Source organism: Lissotriton helveticus, chromosome 3_2, assembly GCF_964261635.1.
Source record: "Lissotriton helveticus chromosome 3_2, aLisHel1.1, whole genome shotgun sequence".
Lineage (NCBI taxonomy): Eukaryota > Metazoa > Chordata > Amphibia > Caudata > Salamandridae > Lissotriton > Lissotriton helveticus.
The window spans coordinates 25,203,950-25,230,882 of NC_136062.1; the positions used below are offsets into that span (position 1 = coordinate 25,203,950).

A 26,933-nucleotide genomic window follows, 5' to 3' on the forward strand; every position below is an offset into this window, starting at 1 on the left:
TTGTTCCACCGGGACACTTTTACCTGGATTGAACTGACAACATATCATACAAGTACGGACTTTCTGCTTGGCTGCAGCTCGTAAGTGCTTGTTGAACCAAAGGTTCTGAATACTGTCTAACATGGCTTTATCTCCTAGATGTGCTGGACTATGTGCGGTATTGATAATGACTTGAACCATAGAGTCGGGGAGAAACCATGTGGCTTTTCCCTAATACTTGACTGTGTACATAGGGACCCTCTTGATCTACAGGTATCTCGATGAGAGGCAAGCCTACCTCCCTCTCTAGGCTGTTTCATGAATACTGTTGATACTCTGGATACTCTGTCTGGGCATACTGGTACATTTGCTGTGTAACATGCTGTGTTGCAGTGATAGGCTGCGGTGCTAGAACTGTCTGTTGTGCATTCTGTGATGGCTGAGAAGTCTGTGAGACTTGCTCTTGTCTAGGCGGACGTGGTCTTTCTTTAGTCTTACCAGTAGCTATGTTGTGTTCCAGAACTGCACACTCGTTTATAAAATGACCTGGCTGTTTACAATAATTGCATGTCCCTTTAACGGGAGCTGCAGGATGACTGGCTTGACTCGGACCCCTCTTCTGACTGTCTTGTGGAACAGATTGGGCAACTAATACTTTCATTTTCGTATCTTTCATACGTTTCCTTTCGTGTTCTTGCTCTTCCCTGATTCTATTCTGGTGATACTGGAGCATCTGGAGCATTTGTGACGGGGTATTAGCTTGCCAGGTACTTTCGACTTTCAAAACTCGATTTTTTACTTGTGGGCTTGAATTCTCGACTAGTTTATAAAACAAAAAGATGAGGGTATGACTCGCTACCTGTCTTTAAACCACTGTTAATTATAAAACATTTTTCGAATCTAGAATAAAAATCACTAGTGTCTTCATCCTGTTTCTGTTTACAAGCTGAGATTGCATCCCAATCTTCCTTTTTCGTGGCTAATAATCTTGGCAAAACCTGAATCAATAACTCGGGCAATTCTTTACATTTATCCCCAAGACCGGTACCTGGTACTCGTGCATTATCTTCAGCTTCTAGAGCTGTCCAATCTATCTTTTTCTCTCCCACCTCCCATTCTTTTTCCTTGAGTTTTTCATATACCCCTGCGGGCAACAGGACTTTTAGCATTTTAATAATATCTGGATACGTATATTCTCCCATACGGAGCATGTCTTTTAATTCTCGATGGAACCCTGCTGGATCTTTGTCGTGACAGGGAATTAATTTCTTCATCTCTAAGAGTTCCATCTTGGTAATCGGGGTGTAAACAAATACTCGTTCTAGATCGCCACCCGCTGTCCTAACTGGGTGTACTTCTCGTAACGGATGCTGTCTATCTATGTAAAATGATTTACTTTCTGGGGGTGAGACATGAACAAAATGCGGATTCAGAAACGTTCTATATTTGTGGCGCTGTTCTAGAATGGTACTAATTAAATCGGTACCTAAACCTTTCCATTTATACTGGAGTAACTCGTTCAGAACATCATGTAACGGACCTGGATCAGAATGTTGTCCCTCATACAGTGTAATGAGGTGCTGGATCATATACATACCCACCAGTCGCTGCTCGGCTGGGGGCAGTTTCAGAAACATTTGTGCCACTATTTCGTCTGGAAAAGTGGTAGAATCAGTAACCCATCGGACTGCTGATCGGGCTAGTTCTTGTTCATGCATGGTACTAAGTTCACTATAACCGATTCGTGATTTCAGAATGTGATCGGTAGCTTGAAATACTTGCTCAAGAGAACCTTGTTCTGGTGCTGGAAGGGAGAAAACTTTCTTGTGTTCTAAGCGTGAATGTCGGTCGGGAAGTCTAGTTCTACCTACATACGCTATTCTGGTGGGATTCTCGTCGTCTACCTCTTCAGTAGAAGAGTTGTCTTCTTTCTCACTTACTTGTGCTGCTTTACGATTGTCGTGTAACCTTATTATTTCCTTACGAATTTTCTTGTACATACTCTCTATACTACTGAGTGTCTTGTGTCTACCCTCGGCTATATTATCACTCCACCTTGTCAGAACTTTCATTTCGGTCGGATCCTTAGTCGGACAATCTTGTTCCCTTATTAAACAATTGATTAGAAACTTTAATAGCATGAGCTGGGTCTCAGCTTTCCTTAGAGACATGATTTCGCCAATACTTTCTGGATCGTCTCCTGTACGGATGAAACGATATATTCTGTCTAGATCTTCTTTCATATTCGGTAGGGTGTCCAAATACTCGGTCACCCGTCTTACACGCAATGAATATATAACCATATTATCATCGCCTGGGACTGGATCATAACGGCATTCGTTAAGAGCTCGTCTGATATCTGCGACGGACTGATATTTGGGCGTACGCTGTAACGCACGTTCATGTAACTCGACTAATGTTACACGTTTGTGTGGCGGCGGGGTACCAGGAAGACCTCCCCCCGCGGCCCCTAAACTGGAATCGTCGACTGATACTCTTCGTGCTGGCAGAGTGACCGATGTAGCGGGAACTTGTACTGTAGGCTGGACCGGGGGTACCGTAACAGGTGCTGTAACAGGTGCCCCGGTGGCTGGAGGAACAGGAATTACATTATTTACAGGAGCTGGCGGAACAGGATTTGCATATTCTGGGACTGTGTCGTCCAAATAGGACGAGAGAAAAATATCAGCTGCGGTCGGTTTGTGACGAAGCTTAATCGGAACTAATGGCGGCGGAAAATTACATAGTGCTTCCGGGGTTGCTTTCGGCAAGCCCTCGGCAAGAAGAGGATACATACCCTTAATGAGGGCATTTCTCTGTCTGTCTGACTGTTCGGCTTTAACTCGTTCACCTATTTCGATCAATTCCCTTTCTTGGGCTCTTTCTGAGGATTCTCTACTTAACTCTGACTTTCTGATTTCTTTCTCTGTTCTTTTGTGAGATTCTTTGCGCCATAACTCGATGGCATCTTTCTGGGACTGTCTGGATTTCTTTTTCCATAATACTTCTTCTACTCGCATGATGCACTCGGCATCCCATGTACCTGATACAGGCCATCTATATTTCTCTTCTAGATCTTTAGTATACTCGACCCATAAGTCTAGATATAATATGGCACTTATGCCATGCTTATGATACATAAAATGACCTGGACTGTCCCTAGGCGGGACAGGAACTGCTTCCTCGAGCAGACCTTTTCTAGTTTTTAACTGACGTAATCTTGAGAACAAAGGCATAACTAAGACTGGAATCTGGACACAATACAATACACGATAAAACACAAATAATAATAACTGAAACAAATCACTCATACCACGACATTGAAAACACATGAAATAACATTTAAAATAACAATTCGGACAGAATACTACCTGAAATACTGAAAACAGAACACATGGATTTCTCGAGAACAGAACTTACTAGAACAGACTAGATGCACTGCTAAAACAGTATGAAACTTACCGGTCTCATAAAGAGACACGTCAGGACCCGCATCCACCTAGGTGGACACTTCGTGTTGGATCTGTGTACCCAAACCCACGGACCAGAGACAAATTAATTGACCCTGTCTAGATACTACCCCAGCAACGGTACTCACCGGGCAGCAAGAACGGAAGGCCTCGGACTGGACTGGACTGCTACGACGACGGACGGACGAACTTCGGACTTCAGTTACAGGTGGGCCTCCGGATACCTCGGACCTTGGACTCTCGGCTTGGGCTCTGGTCGGGACTCGCCGCGTTCCTCCACCGCCTCGTCTGGATGCTGGACCGCAACCTCCGTCTCCTCCGTGGGCCTGAGGGATACTTGAAGCAGAAATATCTGCACGTGCACGGTATGGTTCCGTCACGGCTGCAGAGGATCAGGGGGCCTGCGTGGCTTCTCCGGCGCGTGGGGAAAGGGCAAGTCCCTGTTCGGGCGCCATTATGTGGTAAATAAATAATTAATTACCGGTTCTATTTTTGACTGGATACAATATAAACAGATAGCTCAATAAATAAGAGTCAAGATACGAGGTAGCTAGAGTTGACAGGCTTTAATTAAGCATAAAGGACTGGAACAGGACAGCCTGTACGGGAATAGGATGGCAGGGCCCGGCAGCTGCCGGGGCAGGATCTGGGAATGGCTAGCAAACTTTTAATAACAGTGCACAATATTTATAGTTAAACAAAATACATTACATTCAATACAGGGGGCGTAGCAGTAGGCGGAGTTTGTAGCAGTCGCGAAAGATAAGGCATAAAGTGGGTGTAACAAGAGGTGTGTACAGGGCGTATACATAGACATGTGATGCAAACGTAACAGAATATGTCATAAACGGGGCGGAAACATGGAGGGGGCTACCTGAGCAGCTGGGACCTCTAACCTAGTGGTGCGCGCAAACTGGCAATGACGTGTTACTAGGGAGAACTGGGGGCTATGACTTCTGCGCTAGAAGAGGAGACGAAAGTCTGGAGTGTCAGAGCGACATGTACCTAAAGCCTATCTAGTATCTAGTGTTTAGAGAACATGTTGATAGAATCCAAAAGTTATCAGGGCAAAGGCTAACAGACATTAAGACTGGTGCATGCATTATTCTACATGTAGTGTGTGTGCGAGGAATATTCTATGAATATTAATACAGTATTTCTCTTACATGGAGACATAAAGGCTAGACCATGACGGAAACTATTGATGCGATTCAGTAGCTTAGGAATGCAGAGAAGGAGGGCTGGACTGATAACTAGAAACATAACATACTCTTGGCAGACTGGGAGGCAGAGCCAGGCCGAGCCGGGCACTGCGTGGCATGAAAGAAAGTGAAGGGTCAGGGATACAGGTGGGGGCTGTATCGCTCCTCGGAGAGGGTTCAGGAGACAGGAGCTGAATCTGAGTCCGGGCCCTTTTGAGGCCTAGAAACGGGGATAATTCAATGAATTAACGTGCACACTGTAAAATGTGGCAACGTAGGATTACACAGGCCTGATATTCGTTGTATTCACGATAACTGGAAACTGACATACTAGAGATGGACACAACTGTAATTGCGTCTTTAATCGATCAGAAGGGAATACATGCATATCGATCATGCACATATAGCATAACATGGGGAACACGTAGGCACATATAACATGGCAAAATTTACTTTTCCACAAATCGAGTACAAAGCATCGGTACCAGCATTCATCTTGTTAAATGTCTTTACTAGCATAATTGTAAAAACACTGTTTCATGATTACGGAGTCTCACAACAGAGGGGGTTGCCTACGTACATGTGAAAAAAAAAAACGCTGTCTCGTTTAAACTGTATTTATTCTCTATTACAGGTTCTAATATAACCACATTAGGTATTTTACCTCTTGGCAGTTCTTTGGAACTGTGTTTTAGCAATAACTTTCGGAAATCCTCCGTGCCCCTTCCACGTTTCTAAGCTTTATGAACGATCAAAGACGCGCTAGCAGTTTGCCATATCGCCGTGAGGGGAACGGCTGTCCAAAAGCCTTACCGTGTTGTGCCGTGAGGGGAACAGCCTCCCGACCTGCAAATCACGCCGTGAGGGGAACGGCATCTCTGTCATCATAGCACCGTGAGGGGAACGACTTTGCGGTAGTATCCAGCAACTGCCTACAACTCCCAGCAGCCCAAGGGGAGCAACGTTAGCCGTGCACCGGCGCCGGCCCTCAAAGTGCTCCCGCCCCCACGCATCGCGGGACGAGTGCGGGCGGCCGCTGGGCTAAGCCCGAGCAAAGGGTGGGCCGTCTGTGGCCATCCGGGGCCGGTAGAGGCCGGGTTGGGCCACCCCCCGAACGTCTAATCAAGCGGATACAATATTGAGAAGGTACTGTCCAGAACTATCTGTGGATGTACTAGAACATTCATATTATTTAAGTTTTTAGTTTGCATTTTTTGTTGGATTACTGATTTTAACTGACATTACTGATAATGGCAAGAAAACGGGGAAATAAGAATCCGGTGGAAAATGTATGCAATACCTTGGACACATACCTAGTTAAAGTAGTCAGTGACTTGACTAAGGAAATCGATCGCACAGAGACACGATTATCTTTAAGTTCCAACGTAGAGTTTGGAGATAAAACCAGGGAAGAGTTTAATCTGGTGAATACAGAAGACGCACCGAATACTGGGTCACCACTTATATTGGGAGATGTAATTATTCATGCTTACGATGTAGTTGATACTAGCCAAGAACTTTCACGTATCTCGAAGACACCCTCATTATCCACACTGGATACCCTACACACCATTTCCCCTACACTGCCTCCAAGGGATACAGCTACTAAGAGGAAAACTGTCAACCAGGGAGTTATTAAAACAAAAAGAGTTAAAAAAACATTTCACCCGTGGGAGTGTAGCAACACCAAACAAAGAAATGGAGCCTAATGATGTTGTAAGAAGTTTGGATATAGATGCTATTTTTGATAAGTTTATTGTATTGTTAAGACCACTGCACGGCAGAATAGACAATATAGCCAAAGAGGTACATAAACTTAGCGGCTGCATAGAGAAAATTTAAACTAAAATAGAAAAAGGTAATGAGGGTGTATGTAAAAAAGGCGGGGGTGAACTTAAATCGCTCCCTGTTAAGAATGCCGATATCCCTATAATTAGTAAGAACAAGGAATGTCACGGGAAACAAACTCACACGACAAAATTGGCAGAAAATTCTAAACGGCCAATAACAGAGCATGCGGTTATAACCGATTGTGAAAAAGAAAAAAGGGATGTAATAGTGTTGGAAAGTAATAACCCCCCAGCACAAGTTACAGAGGAGTCAGATGCTATAATTACTGTCTCCACATCACCCCCATTTATCAACGTACCCCCTGAGTGTGGGCCATATGTAGCGGTTTTGGTAAATGTGCCTAAGCTGAAAAAAGAACAATGGGAGAGCCAAGCAACACTAAGAAATAAAACGACTCACTGTTTGTCCAAGAAATGTGGTTTCCCACTCGCGGGTGTGATTCAAATATTATTAACACAGCGTGTGGGTTGATTTGGGCCCCTGAAGAAAAAATTAGAGGGAGATTGCATTATAATTAATTTTAAATCTCCCGCTTGGGCAAGAGATGTATTGGCAAATGCTCCCCCCCCCCCATCCCAACGGGAATACAACATGTCTCTTTTACCACTGGCTTACTTTTATAGACACCTAATGGGAAACACTGTTCAATGTGATACCATTTGTAACCCCAAATTTAAGTACCTAACAAACTTTCTTACCCCCACCACCATTACTCCCACATCTAAGTATCCCCACATTTAATAGGTACCAGATATTGGGGTCCATGGAGGATAATGATTGACTTATGAAATGTGTGAGAACCTCATTAATATCAGTCCTAGATCCCATTGGGAATAATCCAGGAACAAGTAACATAAAAAAAATATCTATGGTTGATTTGGAACACACTTTGATAAATGCTATGCAGGATCATAATAAACCCTCTGTGGTAACTCCCGCAAATACTTTATTAACATCTAATATAGCGGGGATAACTACAAACCAGTCCCTGCCTAGTAAGACTATAGCAGAACCTATATTTAATGTGGGCACACAGCCTGAGCACCCAATTGTAATATCAAATGTAGTCAATCAACAAGAGGGGGGTATGACAAACGATCAAGTGGGTTACACCTTCATGAGCTGGAATATAGCAGGCCTGAACAGCAAGTTAAATACACCACACTGGAAAGATCTTATTACGTCAAAGTATGACGTAATTTGCTAACAGGAAACCTGGCATAAAGATCCAGTCTACGTAGAAGGGTATACTGCTAATTGGGTTAAAGCGGCTGACACTACCTCTGGCAGGGCAAAGGGAGGTTTGCTGACATTTGTTTCTAATAAATTAACAGAGTGCAAAATTATTTCTTGCATAACCATAGGCCCTAATTGTCAGTTAACTAGACTTAGATTTAATAGGGGAAAAGATTTTCTGCTAATTAATTTCTATAATAACAAATTTTAGTAGGAATAGAGGTGGTGTTATCCACAATATCGAAAAAGCAATAGATAGCGCACTGGCAGTGCAAAATAGGCAAGTAATCCTCTTGTGGATGGGTGACTTTAATGTCCAAATGTGCCCACTTGCCCACACTAAAATATGTGGTTTTACAAAAGGTAACACCCCAAATGAAAGTTTAGATTTGTTGCATTTTCCCCATGGTGATTATGGAACAGCACTAAACGCCTTGTTATCCAAATATGATCTTGACCTTTTAAGCTGTACAAGGGATAAGAACAACATTTTATGCCCAACTTTTACTGGCAGAGGCGCATCAACTAACATAGATCATATTCTATTATCATATAATAGTGATTATAAAGATCTATGGATTACGGAACAGGTGGTGAGCGACCACAATAGTGTTTCAATAGCCCTGTTAAGCTGGGGAAATAAACAAGTAAACACATCCAACCGTGTTATTGATATTATCCCTGTAAAAGCAACTGGTATGAGACTAAAGTGGGCAGTTGTTGATCCAAACAAAATACAAAAGGAAGTTATCACGGACTGTAAACAAGAAATAGATTATTGTTTAGGAGAGGAGGCGGACTCATGCGCCCTGATCCATAACTTTCAAAAGATTAATGGCTTTATAGAAGGACTCCTTATAAGGAAGCATAAAGATAGGAAACAACAACATATAGGATGGTTTAATAAAAGCTTTACCAATGCCTTACATAATTTAAAGCAAGCATTGGGTACAAACCTCGAAATAAAGACAGCATTAGAGTATCACGCCTCAACTATAAACACACTATTAAGGCCCGGAAAAAAGAACTGCAAAATGAGGCTTGGGACAATTTTAGCCTGGCAGCAATAACTAAGAATAGCAAATTATTTTGGGAAACAGTAAATTGTCCCTTTTTAAAGATGATAGCCGTCCAGAACTTACCTCATATGTAAATAGCGATAATTGGATCGAACATTATACATCTATTTTTAACCCAGATAGGATTGATATAAATCAGCCACCTAGCTCCATTTGGCCCATATTACCTCAATTGATACAATTAGATGAAGTCCATGCAGGACTATCTGATAGCAAGGAAGGGAAGGCCCCGGGGCCCGGTGGAGTACCCATTGACCTATATAAAAGTCGGGAGGATCTCTGGGCACCAATTGTAACTAAGATTTTTAATGTAGCTGTTGATGGCCAAATTCCCTCGACATGCGGTCAATCTCTAATCATTCCCCTTTTTAAAAAAGGTTGTAAATCCGAGGCCAGCAACTATTGTCCCATATCGTTGCTGGACTCATCCCTCAAAGTAATGAGCAGGGTCATGCTGAAACGACTTGAAACGTGGGCCGAAGATAATAAAATTATTTCGCAAGCCCAATATGGATTTAGAAGAGGCATGGGCACCCTGGAACAGTGTGTGAATTTGGATCTTCTTATAAATAAATACACTGTGGCTAAGAGTGGTAAAATATTTTTATGTTTCGCGGACCTAAGCAGCGCTTTTGATCTGGTAGATCACCTTATATTGTGGCAGATACTTCTGGACACCGGTGCCCCAAAGGAAATTGTTTATTTTTTGGCAAGGGTGTATGAGAAGTTATCCAGCAAAGGCGAGAGTACTCCCTTGTTTAAGGTAAAAAGGGGCATCCGTCAGGGATGTGTACTTGCGCCATTTTTATTTTCATTATTTATCAACCAGGTGGATAGTATACTAAAACAGATCCCTGCTGATGCACCCTCTATCGAGGGCACGGTTGTCCCTATTTTATTATACGCAGATGATGTGGTTTTAATTTCACGTACCCCTATTGGCCTGCAACGTCTTATAGATAATTTTACTAAATTTATCAATGACAGGAAACTCCGAATTAATAAAACAAAGACATTTGTAATGTCGTGTGGAAAATCAACAACTAAACAAGGGAAGGTATTTTACCTAGAAGGACCAAAAATGCAAACAGTTAAATCACTTTGTTACCTGGGGGTAACTTTTGCAGGAAACGAGAAATTGTCACAGGAATATGATAACATCCGCCACAAAATGAGTAGGAATGTAAATGGCATTTTCCGCTTTGCTGCAAAAGTTGGTGCACGTAGAATTAGAGATATGGTAACTATATATAATGCCAAATGCGTATCTTCCACACTTTATGGTGCGGGAGTATGGGGGTCACCATTTCGAACAATCATTGCAGCACGACGAAAATACATTCATTAAACGCCTGCTGTGTGTACCACCGTCAGCCTCTACTGAAATAATACATCAAGAAGTGGGTTTAAAATACATCTCCGATTTGGCAGGACTGCGCCCTCTTTTATTGTGGCGATCTATTTGGGCAAAGCCTGAAACTGCATTTACACAAAGCATAATAAAGGACTGTATTAAGCTCGACCACAGGTCTTGCATCCCGTGGCTGAGCCACATACGATATTGGTACAGCCTTTTATTTAATTGTGATATCTTTAGTGAACCAGAGTATGCAGTTGCAATCACTAAAAATGATATTAAAGAAGCTTTTTTGGCCCATAAGAGTGAGACAAGAGGAAAATTAATTAAGTCTCAGCCAACTGTTGTATTTTATAAAGAATTAAATTTCATAACAGGCTTTCAGTCATATTTGGATGATGTTACCATACCTTCCCACCGTTTCGTTCTAACACGTTTAAGGTTGGGGATTGTACACCATCTAGTGGCCTTTCCGGTTTTGAAAAGAAGTACGAGTGTAGTATGTCCTTGTGACAACATGTCCACGCAAAGTTGCTGCCATTTTTTACTGTTCTGTAAATTTTATCACTTTTTAAATTTTTTTTATCTGAAGCCACTGTTTTTAAAATATAATGTTAGATTGACCAAAAATGCACTGAAGTTGCTATTTTCATTGAAAAGTCATGATATTTGCTTTTTCACGGCATCCTATATTTTAAAAAGTATTGCCGCCAGGAAATCAATTATACTTTAAAGTTACACCTATGAAGTTTAGATCTTGTATTTATTTACAAAGTTAATATTTGTAAATGAAATGGAGAATTATATGCACTTTATATTTGCCACTTTATCCCATTTTGCACACGCCATATAACCAATTAATTACTTTTCATGAATCCGTTTGTATGATAGTATAAGTCACTTTATCGTGTCCTTTGCACATTTTTAGAATTGCATTTTGTAAATTTGTTTTAATTTCTATGCACAGCAACTGTATAATATGCAATAGAAGTTGTATTTTTTGTTTATGTATGCTTTTATGGATGTTATAAACATCGAATAAAGCTTTGGAAATTGAATTGAACGATCAAAGAAATAATCAGAATCTATGTTATCCAGATACATAAGTGCTACCTATGCGACCTGGACCCTCAGAGCATAGTTTATATGTGATTACTGAAAATAAAGTGGCTCTATGTCAGAATGCTCTAAGTCCAACTTTCAAATTGTTGTCAATTTTGAAATTCAGTTTTTTAGCACTGTCGCCAGCGCAGTTTATGGAATTTCAGAATAATGTGCTGGCTTCTCTTAATTCTTTAAATGGCCTGGAATGACTACTCTGTTTTGCTTCTGTTGGAGCCTTTAAATAATGGAATATGATGGCGAAACAGCAGGCAGGGAGCGGGCTGCAGATTCTGAACAGAATTTATTTGCAAGTTTATATTGCGTGAATTACACCAGAAAGTGCCAGAGCGCTTTACAATGAAAACGGGAAAATGGCATTGAACAGTCCAGAATATATGCCCAACCCACCTCTTAGTCACAAGAAAAAAACAGAAAAATTACTATTTACAAAAGAGAAAAACAAGTTAAACATTGGACTATGATAAATGCTAAAATTCGTCCTCTTGACAAGCCAATGAATTGGTTGAGAGAGTGTAGTAGGATCCAAGAAAGATAGACTTGATGGGGAGAAGTCAGGTGGGGGTGGGGTAGGTTGGTCAACATAAGGGGGTAGTGGAGGTTTAATAACTGGAGGATTAATGCCTTTAACACTTGATATCTCGCCGTGGTATGTTCGCCTGTTCTGCCTTTCTTGAGGGGTGTAGCTTGTGCAGCTGGACATGCCTGAGGTGCACCCTCTAGTCCTGGGCCTCAGAGGTGGGTTCTGCAGCAAATTTCTACAAATAATTTACATATTGCCTCTCACGTTAAGCCTGACTGCTCTGTGCCAAGCTACCAGAGGGTGAGTACAGGTTAATTTAGTGTGTGTATCTGATTTGTTCTGACTAGAGTAGTGTTCCCTACGTGGACAGTGTGCAAACCTCTGTCAACTAGAGACCCCTTCTAACATTGGTGAGTAGCGGTAAGGATAGGTCTTGTGTTAGTGCAATACCATATAGTAATTCAGTGTTCAGTACAACTTCATAGTTAAGACCAATGTCGACCCATTCTCTTTGATTCTTAGTGGCATTTTTTGATTTTTCTATTCTCCTTAATTGCCATTTTTTCTTTTACTTATAAATCATGTCTCTCACAGGTGAGCCAACAGCTACACTTGCGCCTACACCTGTACCTGTACCTGCATCTGCAAAACTGGAGTTTGAGCTGGCCAAACGAAGAGTTACAAAGTGGCCCAGCTCAAGATTTTCTGCCAGGAGTTTCAGATCTCTATGAGGGGCTTCACCAGAAAAGTGGAGTTGCAAAAGGTGCTGAGGGGCTACATGGAAGCAAGGGATGCAGGGCCTGTGGTCCAAGAGAAGGAGTGTGAGATTCTGGATGAGGATGAGAAACTAAACCAGGAGGATCTGGGACTGCCTGCAGGCCAGGACTCCAAGAACTTGCCAAGAGTAGAGGGCCCTACCAAGGCAGAGAGCATTACCTCACCCAGGAGCCTGACCCGAGAGGTGCTGGGTCCAAAATGGGGTGGCATAGTGGGCAAAGGAATGATGGATTAAACCCATATCTGTGACTGTGGGTGAGTGGTTGAATAGTATCAGCACTCCGTTTATCATCTTGTTTTGTTTGCTATGTTCGTCCTAAGTGGCCAAGCTAGCTTGGCTGATGAGGGGTGAAGCCTCGAAACCGTTCCCAAAATGCTTGTTCCCAGTTCAGGGAGGACCTGGCCTGGCAGTTTGGGCCTGGACCGTTCCAATGAGGAAAAGGCTCAAGACTGATTTGCATATGGCTGGGTCCAAACTGGGGTGGCATAGTGGGCAGAAGAACAATAGATTAAACCCAGATCTGTGAGTGGTTGAAAAGTTTCAGCACTCCAGCCATCATCTTGTTGTGTTTGCCCTAAGTGGCCAAGGGCATGCCCAGACGTGAGTCCCTTGCTCGCTGTGCCACTGGATTCAAGCTAGCATGGCTGATGAAGACTGAAACCCCAAAAAATGGGGTGAGTGGCTGAAAGGTGTTTGCACTCCGTCCATCTTGTTGCATTTCCCAGAGGAGCTGGAGCACAAGAGGAAGAAGAGAAAACCGAAGGTAGAGCTGGCCAAGATGCAGTTTGAGAAAGAGCAGACTTTAGAGGAGAAGGGAAAGGAAACTAACCCAAGAGCTCAATCTCAAAGAGTTGGACATCAGAGCCCCACAAGTGGGATCCACCACCAGCATTATACCTGCACAGTTACAATGTGGCGATTGACCTAGATCAGTGGTTCCCAAACTTTTCTGACCCGCGGCCCCCCTGGTCCACTGCCCGCCGGCCACAGCTCCCCACCATCTCCCACCTTCTTGGTGGGTGGGAGGATGCAAGCCAAGCCTCTGGAGCACCTCCATCTCTCTTTTCCCCAAAAACAACTGGGCCGAAGCAGATGAAGGCATAACAACCATAGATGTGGGACTCATTCCCGGCAAACAAATGGAGGGGGAGATGGGCAGGGGTCGAAAGAAACAACCATCACTGGCATCCCTCTCAAGAACTCTAGGTGCAAGAGTGCAGCCACTGTGCGCCCCACAATCTGTGGCGGCAAAGCACAATGGACAAGTGCAGAATGAAGTGGCACATGGCTGCACCCCACCAAACAAGGGGCACTCGGATCATGAAGAGGGCAGGGCAAAGCAAACCCCACACTCCTTGGATGCACAGGAAGAACCGGAACGCACACCAATGTCTCCCCTGCATACATTAGCCCTGATAGCACCACGACCGGCACTGCCATCCCAGAAATGTGCACCGGAAGCCCCCTGTAATGAACCGGGAGATCCAGAATCTGCACCGAAAGCACCGTGGTGTGCATTGACAGACCCGAAATCTGGAGCAGGCTGCTCCCCGCTGCCTCAGCACCCAAAGTCCCGCTGTTCTGATCACTGCAGCAATCGATTGCGTCCCGCCACCAGTGTCCCTCCATGCCCCGCCCACCATAAGCACCGCCAAATCAACTCCACTGAGAATACAGAGCAGGCAGCCAAAGACTCGAAGATCGACCTCGACATCCACGCGAGCACAGTGCTGCCCACACCAAGTCCAATCCAGGACCAACCGCTGCACGATTGGAAAGGCCGACCCCAACGCTGCAAACCATCCCACGATTCAACAAGCAAACTGCACCGCACTAACCAATGTACATTTCAATCCACGATGCCACAGAAGTCCACCTGCTCAGCATCAGTCCAGTCAGGTACGCACACAAAACCTGGCTTGTTCAAACAGGACACCCAAAGAGGTGACACATACCAGACAAAAACATCCATGGACCACTGGGGTGACACAGTGCAAACTCCAACAAGAGGCCCAGCTCAAAACAAACCGTGGAGCACACCACAAGGAAAGCGCTGGACGTGTCCGAGTGCACAGGACCAGACAAAAGACTGAAAAGCAACCACTGTGCCTGCACAGGCCCACTCCGCCCAAAATTTGCTATACAGAAAACCAGGAAGACAAAGACAAAGCCCAGCAGCCACGGGCATGCCAGGAAACGAAGATCAGTGAGTGGGCGGTGGTGTCCACACCCAGAGGGGAGCACACACCACTTGGTCCACACAAGGAGGACATGAACAAAACAAATAGCAAATGTCATGTCAATGACCAACAGCAGCAGACACAGGCAAGCAACGCGCCTAAACCACAAACCATGGAAGCAAATGCACACCGCCTGCATTTCAATCCAGGGCTAATCCCTCCAAAATCGCTCCAACCCACAGGCTCCACACAGGTCTTAGCAGCAGGCACACCAACCCACTGAGATATCTTCCCATATCATGTGCGACTTGTAGAACGCAGCCACTAGCCATGAGCTTCCACCTTCCCACCGGTGCCAGCAGCGCTGAACTGGAGGTGACTCCCAGGCACCACAAATCGCCATCAAGGGCCGTTGTGTGCAAAATCAGGCCGCCTGCAAATGTCCACCTCCACCTTCATCACTGCAGGACGTTTCACCTCCCCATTCAGCATCTCCCCGACACACCGACCACATCCCGGCATCCCCGTCCACCTGCCCGCCCATCCCGTGTTTCCCACTCAGGCCCCATCCTCCTCCCCAGAAAGGCCCCGCCTGAACTGCCAAAGACCGTGTCACAACGCCTGCACCCTTCTGGCCCCTGGAACTCCAGCCCCTCAACCGCAAGTACAAAGCTGTCACCGATCAGAAATCCCCGTCCGCAGAACGATGCCCTCCGACCCCTGGTACCACCCCCACCATTGTGTATCAGTCAGTAGTTTCCAAACTGTGTGCTTGGTGCTCATCTTTTCGCGGCGCCCATGGCTACTTTTAATGTCGCACTGGGGAGCTGTGGTGCACAGATTGGGAACCACTGACCTAGATAAATGGTTGGCACCTATAAAGTGGCTTTAAAAATGCACAGGGTCCCAGAGGACTTCTGGGGGAGGGGTGTAGTCTATGGCAGTACATGGCCACAGATGGGAGGGATAAAGACCAACTATACTGCAAGGAGAATCATTCTAGTCAGAAAGTTTGGATAACTAGAGAAAAGGGAAATCCATCTGAAAAAAATAGTTTTTAAATGAAGTGGGCACGTCCATACCTCTGGCCCTTAAACAGAACCCATTAGTTAGTCAAGCACACACACAATCTTAAAACATGGTGCTAATCACAGACTGGACATGCACAAAGTACATACCCCCGGCTGGACATGGCACTTTGTCTATGCACAGGCTATACTTATAGCATATACACAGACCCCTTCAGCATGGCACAAAGCTCGAAAACAAAATGAACCATTTACACAAGAGGTAAATGTAGAGTCAAGTAAAGGGGATTGTATAGATTTTCATACAAAGGTGAGGAGGAGTTGACCCTTTCTCCCAGAATCATAGCAAAAAAGGATGTGCTGCAATATTCATCATAAGCTGCTACCAACTGACAGCCACAATATAGATTTGGTTGGGAGAAGATACCCTGCCCATGACTCTGTAGGAAAAACAATGCCATAGTCTCTATTTAAAATACCAGACAGATATTTCACTTAAGGTGTCATAGGACCATGAATATTGGAAACTTTAATTCCGGATTCATCAGTTCCACTAATATAACAGTGAATTGTTAACATACTAATTGTCGAAAACTTGGTCATTCAACTGACCCACTGAAGAGCTGTATTTTGGAACTTTTGTTAGTCATAAGACATAATGGATATTCAACTGACCCCCACCCCCCCCCAGTCTACTACTCCAACCAAAGCTGTAACCTTCTGCTCATCTTGGAGGTATTACAGGTCACGTCAGACAAAAAACACTATGGGAATATAAAAAGTAACAAGGCCTCTACTCAAACCTCTGTCCTTGTTGAAAAATGTAGCCAAACAGTAGTCCCTTCTTCAACTCCAGAGTTGACCAGCTCAACTGCCCTTTATTTTGTGGTATGAAGGCTTGAGATACAATAGCAATGAGGTGTAACCCAATTGACGCCCTAAGTTTAAAACATTCCAAAACAAAGTTAAAATGGTGAAAAAGGACAAGGAAGATGACCATGAGATCTGGGCAGCCAAGATTAACTACTGGCAGGAGAAAGTAGAATCTTCCACAAAGCATATATAGAGTGCCTTTTCCATGGTCAACAATCTAGCAGATGGAGACTGTTCTGGAGCCAGACACTATCCCAGCCTCTTCAATCAGGTGGTAACCCTTGCACATAAGGTAAAACATCCTAAATGTTTATGCAGCAAAAATATAATCTGATATGTCCCAAAGGATGCAAAATCCTAGATGGAGCACCTCTAGAGCACACACAACTATTAGAGGCACTGCCTAAAAGAGTGATCTTGATAAGCTATAATACCTTAGTACCTGAAACGTTGGACCTGAGGACTTGGTGGGTAAGGGACAGTTATTAATTCTGGTTATATGTACAGCACACTGCAAAAAACTAACAGACTGCAACAGTCTCCTCTTGTTTAGTATCTACCAACCAAGAGGACTAAAAGAGAACCTTCAATTTGGCCAATTTCTTAGATTAGGAAAACAAATGCAGCTCTTTAGAGAACTATAAAGTCAAGGCAGAACAACTCGCAAACAACTTGAGCAAGCCTGAATATCCTCACCGTAGCATTGCTCTCTCAAATAAAAGAGCTAGGAATAACAACCACGAGGCTTTACTAGAGACAAAACAAAAACAAACAAAAGACACCCTAGATTCTAATAGAATTCGTAATATCATCTAAAATCACTGGGGTATCCTACAAACAGGCACGTTAGATGTGCAAACCCCAAGATTTGCATTTAAGTGTACCAAAAACCTGAAGGATATGTTAATTCACACCAGGCCTATACCCACTTCTAGGAACCCACAATGACAACTATGGGATCTCCCCCCTGTCAAAGAACACTTCCCATGCGTATCTTGTGCAGTGTCTACACTGACCGAGGTTACAAAAGAAATCAAATTCTCTTACTCATTCAAATAGCAATTAAGGACACACACTAACTGCATCTATATGATCACATGCCCATGCAACTTAAGATACATAGGTATGATAACAAGAATGGTAAAGACATGGATCACTGAACATCGGAGCAACAATAGGTGCTATAAATCGAATACCAAAATGGGCACGCTTTTTCGAGCAGCTACAACATACACCAGACACACTGCGTTAGGTTGTACTTGAGACATATCCAAAAATGAGTAAAGGGTCTCTTTTCAGGAAAGAATAAAGATGGGTTTATTGCCTTTCAACAAACAAACAGGGGTTCAATGAGGACATCCCATGGAGTGAACTCAACAGATGAAACAATCTTTGTGTAACTGTCGCTTTTCTCACAATGCCTCTTTGATCCCGGCTTATACCCTAGTCAGCTGACTCTCCTGTGCCCATTTGAAATCCCTTCACTGGCTACCATCAGGCTGAGAGGCAAATTTAAGACTCTCTGCCTTATACATAAGAGTCTCTATCACATTGGCCCAGGGTACTTAGGCAAAAAGCTGAGTAAATACCAACCTACCAGAATCTTGAGATCTAGCTCTAAATTTCTTTTAACATCTCTAAGAGTGCACACCACGAGACAGGGTGGTCGGTCTTTTTCTTATTTGGCCCCCCCATCTTTGGAACAAGCTTCCCCCACATATCTCATCCATCTCAGATCATATGTCCTTTCGTAAGGAATTAAAAACCTGGCTATTTCCAAAAAGGGACATTTTAGATAAGAAAGAAACCTTTCTACTAAAGACGCCTCGTATATTATGTATTGTATTTGGATCATATTACATTTGAACAGACATTTATGACTGTTTTCTCTTTTGGGTCTATGTTTTCTAGTAATTTAAAATGTGGACAAATGATACTGTACTGTATGAACTGTGATTTTTAATTTATTGTCTTTATCTACGGATTCTTCAGAGATTTTTAACATATATATGAGTGTGGAAAAACTCTTTTTAAATAAAACTGTGTAAGCATTACATTTCTGTTTGGGGTTTAATTTTTGTGCGGGTGACAAGAAGTATTGGGCAGTTTTGTGGCGAATAGGCAGGCTTCAAGGCACATCAGGACATGTACACCTCTTCTCCAGCAAGAGATCCAGACTTCAGGTAATGCCCCCTCACCTGTGAGAGACTGGCTGCCAGACTGCCCGATAGGCTCTAGTCTTGGTTGCACAGCAGCCACGTCTCTACTATCTCGTCCGTCAAAATCCCCCCCCGCAACCCGCCCCCACCACTCTTACCTGCAAGGGCCGCAGCTGGCTACGTTAGCTGTGAGTAGTGTAATTGCAACTCTTTTCCTTTATTTATTCTAATCTGCTCCTTGATCATGCCCAGGCAGGCATTAGAGCCTTTCAGTAACAAATGAACTAAAAATGATCTTAGATGAAGGAGGATCTGCAGGCCTTATTCTTCTCATTCTTCCGTCAGCCTTTATCTGGTGTCCTATGCCATCCTTAGTTCCAAATTTTATGAGGCCATGCCCATAGCAAGGCTCTGCACTAGCGTCAGTCGTTTTTAAATAAATGATCGAAGGCTGTTAACAATGCTCCTTCCAATGCATCTTCAAATGACTGACATATTGCGTCTGACAGAATTTCCTTTGGTAAGACTTTGTTCAATGTATAGGTCACCCAACTGGCTCATCTGATTAAATCTTTTAGACTGTCATTTGTGAGCTACGCAGATCATGCCCAAATTATTCTGCCACGGCTCTGCCTCAGTTTTGCAACTGTTAATCAGCAGTGGCAAAATTTATGTAAGGCAATGGTCTAAAAAAAAATTAAGACCATGTGAAAATTCTTGTTCTTGGCAGATCCTTGTCCATTCGGTCTGCTGGCTGGTGCATGTGCTGGGTTTTTGTTTGTTTCAGTGTGCCCAACCTGTCTCTCCAGTTCATAACCTAGACTTCTTGTTCAATCAAAGTTTATCACTTTTTCTTCAGATCTTTCTAGTAGCATTCAGTTTTCTTTACATAAAGACTAAAAAAAGATTCTATTTTATCTTCCAGCTGAACCTTGCTCCTCTGTACTTCAGGCAGCCACAGGTTCGACACTCAGACTATTGTAAAGAATTGTATCTCAGTCTTGCTCCTCTAGCCGCTCCAAGACTTCAACATGTTCAGAACTCAGCCCCCCACCCACATCTTTTGTTATGGCTTCCTTCTTGTTTCCCTGTTAGCACTATTCTTAGGTAATTATAGCTGCTATCCATCTCTAAAAGATTTGTCTAGAAAAACCTCAGTATTTGCAAACAGATTCTAACAATCATATATCTGACTCAATTAGTGAGATTCTTCCGTAATATCATATCTACGTTCCTTCTCTGATTCCCTTTTACAAATGTAGCAGGAAGGTCTATCTTTTTCCTAGCTTACAGCTAATGTTTGGAATTATTTAGCTACAATGTTGGGATCCACCACTAAACATTTGGTATTTAGACAATTGTTAAGACCTGGCTGTTCTGGCACTAATCTCTATCTCTTCAGCTGTTTACTTGCTCCAGGGCACCCTAACTGGTATTTACCCACTCAAGAAACCTATTAAGTAAAAAATAATTCAATTAAACCAAAATATCTGCAATGCAACTACATTTTAAGACGTTCTTGATATTGCTACATTGATAATTTCTTACAATATTGCAGTACAGGAAACTCCGATTAAGTTCTTACTTGGAATACTCTTTCAGCTCTTCCGACGTATCATCGATGACTTCACTCTGTTTTGCTTCTGAGGACATGGCTCGATACAGCTTCCTGGCTGTGAGTGCCTTGGCCATGAGCTCTTCTCCATGCTGCCAGAAGAGCAGGGCCATCTTCTGCCGCCTCATGAGAACAGCCCACACCAGCAACTCATTGAAAGGATATGGAAAGGGCTCTGTTTTTGGGTCCCCTGCATCAATCGACTCAACCCTTAATTTTTGCGATGTAGTTTCTTGGGCTGTGGTATCCTTCTGTTAAAATTAAGCACATGGTAATATTCTGATTGCATGGACTAGCAACGTAAAATATGTGCATTGTCACCCATTCAACCATAATACCTCTGCGCTGGATACCATATCCACCAAGATACATGTGAGAGCTCTGAAATTGGCATATTCAAGTTATAAAACAGCTTTAAAATATTTCCTAACATTAAGAGAAACTTCAGCTTTTCCCGTGCTCCACAGCCAGTGTGAAAGAATGCTGTCATGCTAACAACCCAAAACAAGCATTGGAAAAGCCAATAGGTCTAATGTTGGATCCCAGTCTTCTGGCTTTGGCAATTCTGGCTTTAATATGTCATGGTTGTTGTGTTCCCATTTCTTTTTCAAGTACATTTCAGTCCCCTTCCCTCCCCTACTTTTTCTCCCACCCCTCAATCACCTCCCACCCCACCTACCATTCCATGTATAATTTACCACCGCACCTGCTTAACGCAGGTAGTAAATATATGCAGTAAAATCCTATTTAAAGAGGCTTTACAACTAGAAAAATCGGCCCTACAATGTAATTTCCCATTCCCGTGGGGTTATCGTAATTGCATGGTACTTGTATAAAATTAGTGAATGTGCACGCGATTTTACCGTTACTCCAGTTATAAACAGGGACGTGGATGCAAATGTGAAGTTCTTAATATCATAATAATAAACTGCTGTCAAAGGGGTACGCGCAGAAAGTTGGGATAACCCAAAAGTATCTGGAAGGCATACTGTACGCACTGAACACGTTATACCTCTTCTACGCATGCGTGAGTGACGTGACCTCCTTATGCCACTGTCTGGGATTATGCACTCTCACTACATATGCAAATAGCGCTGATGGTGTGAATCTAAAACCAATGCAAGTCTTCATTTCCGCATCAAGGGCCCAATTACAATCGGGGTGCTAAATGTGCGTGCATATCATGCACCCGCAAACTTTCGCGAGGAGAGAGTCACAAATGCTCAGGTGAGCAATATGCAGTCAATCAAGAGGGGATATGGAATAACAGCCAAGTACCGAATAATATAATGTTCCAGCAGCCGCAAATTGTGGGGGGGTGCAAGTGCTTGTTGCAAGGGGCAGCGCAATCAAGGGACACACACTCTTAGGCTTGCTAGTGTGGACTGGAAGTGACGAGCGACTCCAGCCCGTTTATTTAAGCCTTTTGGCTACGCCTGGCCAGAAGGTGATAGAATGTGTGCATGGGGTTCCGGGTTGGGGGTCCCAGCTCTATGCAGCAGCCAAAGACTTGACCGCTACAACCCATCCCAAATCAGTTCAAACTAGATCCCTAAGATAAAAGTCAGCACACATAAACAGCAAGTCTTTGATTCGGCTTCAGATGGGGGTCTCAAGTTGTACCGATGCTGACGGGGGCCTCCTCTCGGACTGGCGGTCTATTCGGTGGTTGGCAGATGTTCTGGTCTGGGGTCACAAAGTGCCACTGGTGCTGCTGGGGTAAGGGTCAGGCTTTCTGTGGCGCTTGGAATTCCGTCTTGGTGCCCCCCTTCCACGTCACCGGACGCCACAGGCCTTGGTCTTTCACCTCCTTGAGTGGGGGCTCTCTTGAACTATGAGACGTTCCGGGTGATGACTTCTCCATTTTTCTCAGCAGTCACTACAGTCCCTTTGACTGTTTTAACAAGCCATAGTCCTGGTTCATAAGGTGTGCGGAATTTACCTCCGCCGCAACGGCTTCTCACTAAGACGACACATCCTGGCATCACCGGCCTAGTACGTGCTCTTCGCCGCCTGATTGCTCTCTCGTTGTTACCCGATCTTCGGGCCTGAGCGTGCATAGGGTCGTAAGATTTTGGTTACCAGTTGTCTGCCACTGGGATGTAAACTCGCCTCTGCCCGGACCGCATCAGCGACCACGGGGACCTCTGAGTTGTGCACTGTGGAGTCCTCCGACACTCCCACAAGAACCTCTGGAGAGCGACCTCAGGTTCTGACTGCTCAGCCACGGATATGCGTAGAATCTTGTTTAGTGTCCGCATGAACCGCTATGCCTCGCCGTTAGCTTGTGGTCACTGGGGTGTGATGCAGTGATGTCTTACCCCTAGGCATGATAGGAATTCCTTGAACTCGTGCCCTTGGAATGGGGGCCCGTTGTCCGTTTTGATTACGTGTGGTAGTGCAAACAGTGCGAAGGTCTTCTCCAGCATTGGTAGCAGGTGGTTGAATGCAGTAGACGGCAGCACTTCCACGACTGGGTATTTCGTGTAGCCATCAATCAGGATGGCCGGCACTCTCCCGTCCAGAAAACTTCCAAAGTCAAGTATGACCAGGGTGACGGGGCAGGGTCTTCGGTTATCACCGGAGCTGGTGCCTCCGGGCTACCAGTGAGTTGGCACGCTCGGCACCCATGCACAAAGTCGTCTACGACCTCTTCCAGACTAGGGAACCATATCTTCTCCCTCATCCTGGCTTTCATTCTTTTCATTCCTTGGTGGCCCTCATGTCCTAGGGCAGTCACCCGTTCTTTAGGTTCAGTGGTATGATGATGCGCGAGCCTCTCAAGACTACGCCATTTGCCGTGGCGCTCAGTTCCTCATGGATTCTCCATACTTTCCCCAGGCAGGACGGTCTGCCTCATTCAATCCGCCGACGTCGTGGAGGAATCCAGCCCACGATCCTTTCTGTAGTGCTTCTAATAATTTTTCTAGGACCATGTCAGTCTGTGTAGGAGCTTCAATTTCCGAAATGGTGAGGGCTTGTGGACAGGCCCACTGTGCGACCATGTTGACAAAGTCTTCAGCCTGCTTCTCTTGATTGGAGGTCTCTTCTGTGATGGCGGCTGAATGGCACAATAGAAAATCTGCCGGGCTCTTGGCGCCTGGTCTGTAGACTAATTCTAATTGGTAGTGCTGGAGTTGGATCGCCCATCTCTCGATTCTGGGTGGGGGGTGAGGTGCGGTTCCCTTGAATAGCGTAGTTGATGGTCTGTTACCATGCGGAATGGGTGCCCACTGACAGAGATGAAAGTGGTTGCAGGCCCTCTTGATGGCAAGTGCTTCGCGTTCAATTTGTGAATACCTCGTCTCCATTGCAGTCAGCGACTTGCCTGCAAAAGCTAGAGGGACCCATGTTCTGGCCTCTGTTTCCTGTGTCAGGAGGGCTAACAGCCCCAAGGGACTGGCGTCTACTATCAATTCCGTTGGTCGTTTCGTGTCAAAGTAGGCCATGGTCTTTTCCAACAACGCTGACTTTACCTTATGAAAGGCTTCTTCCTCTGCTGGGCCCCATTCCCACCCGGCATCTTTCTTCGTCAGATTTCGCAACAGCTCTGCAATGGTTGCGAGGTTGGGTATGAACCTCCCGCAGTATGTTGCCATGCCTAGGAAGCTCCTACCTTCTGATGCTGTTGCGGGAGCTGGGGCTAGTTGGATTGCCTGTGACTTTCGGGGTCCACCTTCTCACCCTCCTGGCTAAAGACATATCCGAAAAATGTGATAGACTTCTTAAAGAATTGCCACTTCTCTTTGTGGAGGGTCACCCCGTGTTCTGCGAGGCGCTGAAGGGTGGCGCGGAGTTGGAGGTGATGGTCCTCAAGTGTTGCTGAATGTATCAGGATATCGTCACTGACGTTCAATACCCCTTGAAGCCCAGACAAGATCTCTTGCATTGCGTTCTGGAATATCTGAGCGGCTGACGATATCCCAAAGTTTAGCCTCTTGTAGCGCCTGAGTCCCAGGTGTGTCGAGAACGTGGTGATATACCTACTTTCTTCCGCTAACCTCAACTGGTGGTATCCTGCATTGAGGTCCAGCTTGGAGAACCACCGGTACCTGTTTAGGTCAGCTAGGATGTCGTCTACCGTTGGCATCAGGTGTCTTTCTCTTTGAATCGCCTGGCTGGGCATTCGCATGTCTATGCAGAGTCTGATCTGTCCAGGTTGTTTCGGTTTCTCTGCTATAACCATGGGGGATACCCAAGGAGTTGGTCCAGTTACTTTCTCTATTACTCCTTGCTGTTTCAATTTCTGTAGTTCTCGTTCGACTAGCGGTCGCAGGTGAAACGGGATTCGTAGGGCCACGGGCTTTACTGACCTATCGATGTGTAATCATACAGGAGGTCGCTTCATGCTTCCCAGTCCTTTGAATAGTTGTGGGAGCAGTTCCAGAATGTCCTCTGTTTGCAGCGTCTTCACTGCGTTCGCAAACGTCACCAGGCTTAAGTCTTCAGCGGTGTGACTTCCCACTAGAATGTCTGCTTCTCTATCAATTACATAAAAAGTTGTCATCACTTCGTGGCTCTCCAACTTTACCTGGACAGTCATTTTTCCTTTTAGGGGCAGTGGCATTTGACTGCAATATGTGAGGATTCGTACTTTGGATGGCGTGAGCGTTGGTCTTGGGTTCAGTTTTTTGTAGTGTTGGCTTCCCATAACATTTACTGACGCTCCAGTGTCAATGAGGGCCGTGACTGGGGACCTTGCAATCTCTGATGGCACATGTTGGCTGAGGACGCCTCCTCCATTTGAGGTCACTTGCGAATGATATGAGGACGTACTCTTCTTCTTCTTCAGTGGACGGGTCCTCGAGGAATGCCCTGTGCTGTGTAGGTGCCTTCGGCATTCGTGATATGTCAGGGTTATCTAGCGAGAGGTGTCTCACCACTTTGGTTGGTGTCCGTTGTCCTGGTATTCCTCTGCTCCGCATTCCTCCTCGGCATACACTGGAGAAATGATTGGGGATTCCACACTTCTAGCAGGTTTTGCCTCTTGCTGGGCATTCGTTTGGAGCATGTTGTTCCCGGCCACAGTACACCCACTGCGGCTGGCGCGGTCTTCTGGTTCTGGTGCCGCAAGCTGATGTCCGGGCTGCATCTACCCGCTCTGTCTTAACTGTCATGGCTTGATCAGTTGAAGGAGTGAGTGTCACTCCCATTGCCGTAACACTGACTTCTGAGAGATCGTGGGATCGCGCCAGGACAAGCAGGTCTTCTAGGGAGATCCGGGGTTGTCGGAGGATGAGCGTCCTCAAGGTTTTGTTTCGGCATCCCTGGATGAGTTGCGCACGTACTTCTTTGGCCGGGTCATCTCCAGTGCACGTGCTGGCCAGCTCTCTCAGGCGTGCATGGAAGGCGTCCATGGACTCACTCTCCCTCTGGCGGGCTTGCTGCAACTTGAAGAGTTTGTAATCGCGGTTTATTTGGGGATCAAAGTGGGCGTTGAGTGCCCTCACTGCCACGTTGTAGTTTGTGGGGGGCCCTGTGTTTGGCAGGTGTGCAAATAACTTGTAAATCTCATCCCCTGCGAAGTGTAACAACAGCAACCGCTTGACAGCGCCATCTGTCTCTCTTGTGGCGACAAAATAATTGTTCAGGCGGCCGACCCACACGTTCCACCTCGGGGACGCAGTAGTGGGATCGATCAGTTCACTGAAGGGCGGCATCGCACTAACTTTGGGGTGCACATGCGCTGTTGGGGTCGCCGGGGCTGCTGCTTGTGGTGGTGCTGCTGCCTGGTCAGTCATAGCTGAGTGAATGCTTGTAGTCTTCTCGGTCTAGAGGAGCTATTATTGGGTGCTCTGAGGGTGTCTTTGTGGCACTTCCCCTATGCTGTGGTGCTTTAATCAGGCCTTGTCACTGCTTGCCACGCCGGGATGTTGCACTTGCCAATGTTTGATGAGTTTTGAGACTAGCTTTCAGGCTCTGTCTGGCGTTGCTCTGGTATTTTCCAGCGTTGCCTTTGCCAATACTTTATGGGCATTTATTATCTACTTTTTCCTTCTTTCCCCGTGGTGACACTCGTTGACTTTCCCAATGCTTGATGGGCGCTGCTGGCCGCTTGGATCCAGGCGCTTATGCGCATGTGCACTCGTTTCCTCTCGCACAGGCTTCTGTCTGCGGTCCGACGTTTTGGTTCTTCACTAACGCGCATGCGCGCACTTCACGCGAGCTCACACCGGAGTTTCTACTGGGAGCACCAACATTTTGCAACCTATGCCGGGCGCTGCCTCTCACTTGGGCAGGGGGTGGGGGCAGCGGTACCTCACGACACTGACAGTGACTGTTCCTCCCGTACTGCCGGATCGCTCTTGTTTTCTCAGGCTCCTCGCGCCGATGCGCGACCGGGGCAGTGCTGAGCCTCCGTCACTCTTCTCAATCGGCCGACGGGCCGGGATGGACAGCTCACGCTGGTTGAGGTGCGTGGGGGTTTTTCTTTATCCCATCCTCGTCGCCAGTGTGAGGGGGGTGCAAGTGCTTGTTACAA

At 45.3% G+C, this 26,933-nt stretch overlaps 1 protein-coding gene across 2 annotated transcripts in view; it reads right to left on the reverse strand.

Annotated features, from left to right (window-relative positions):
- The window catches only part of LOC144826433 (transient receptor potential cation channel subfamily M member 7-like), a 1,864,676-nt gene that overhangs the window by 1,093,044 nt on the left and 744,699 nt on the right, over positions 1 to 26,933 (reverse strand). For both annotated transcript variants that reach the window (XM_078684758.1, XM_078684760.1), the window contains exon 16: positions 20,423 to 20,703. In XM_078684758.1, the coding sequence (XP_078540884.1) occupies positions 20,423 to 20,703 (281 nt within the window). The remainder of the gene's footprint in view (positions 1 to 20,422; positions 20,704 to 26,933) is intronic.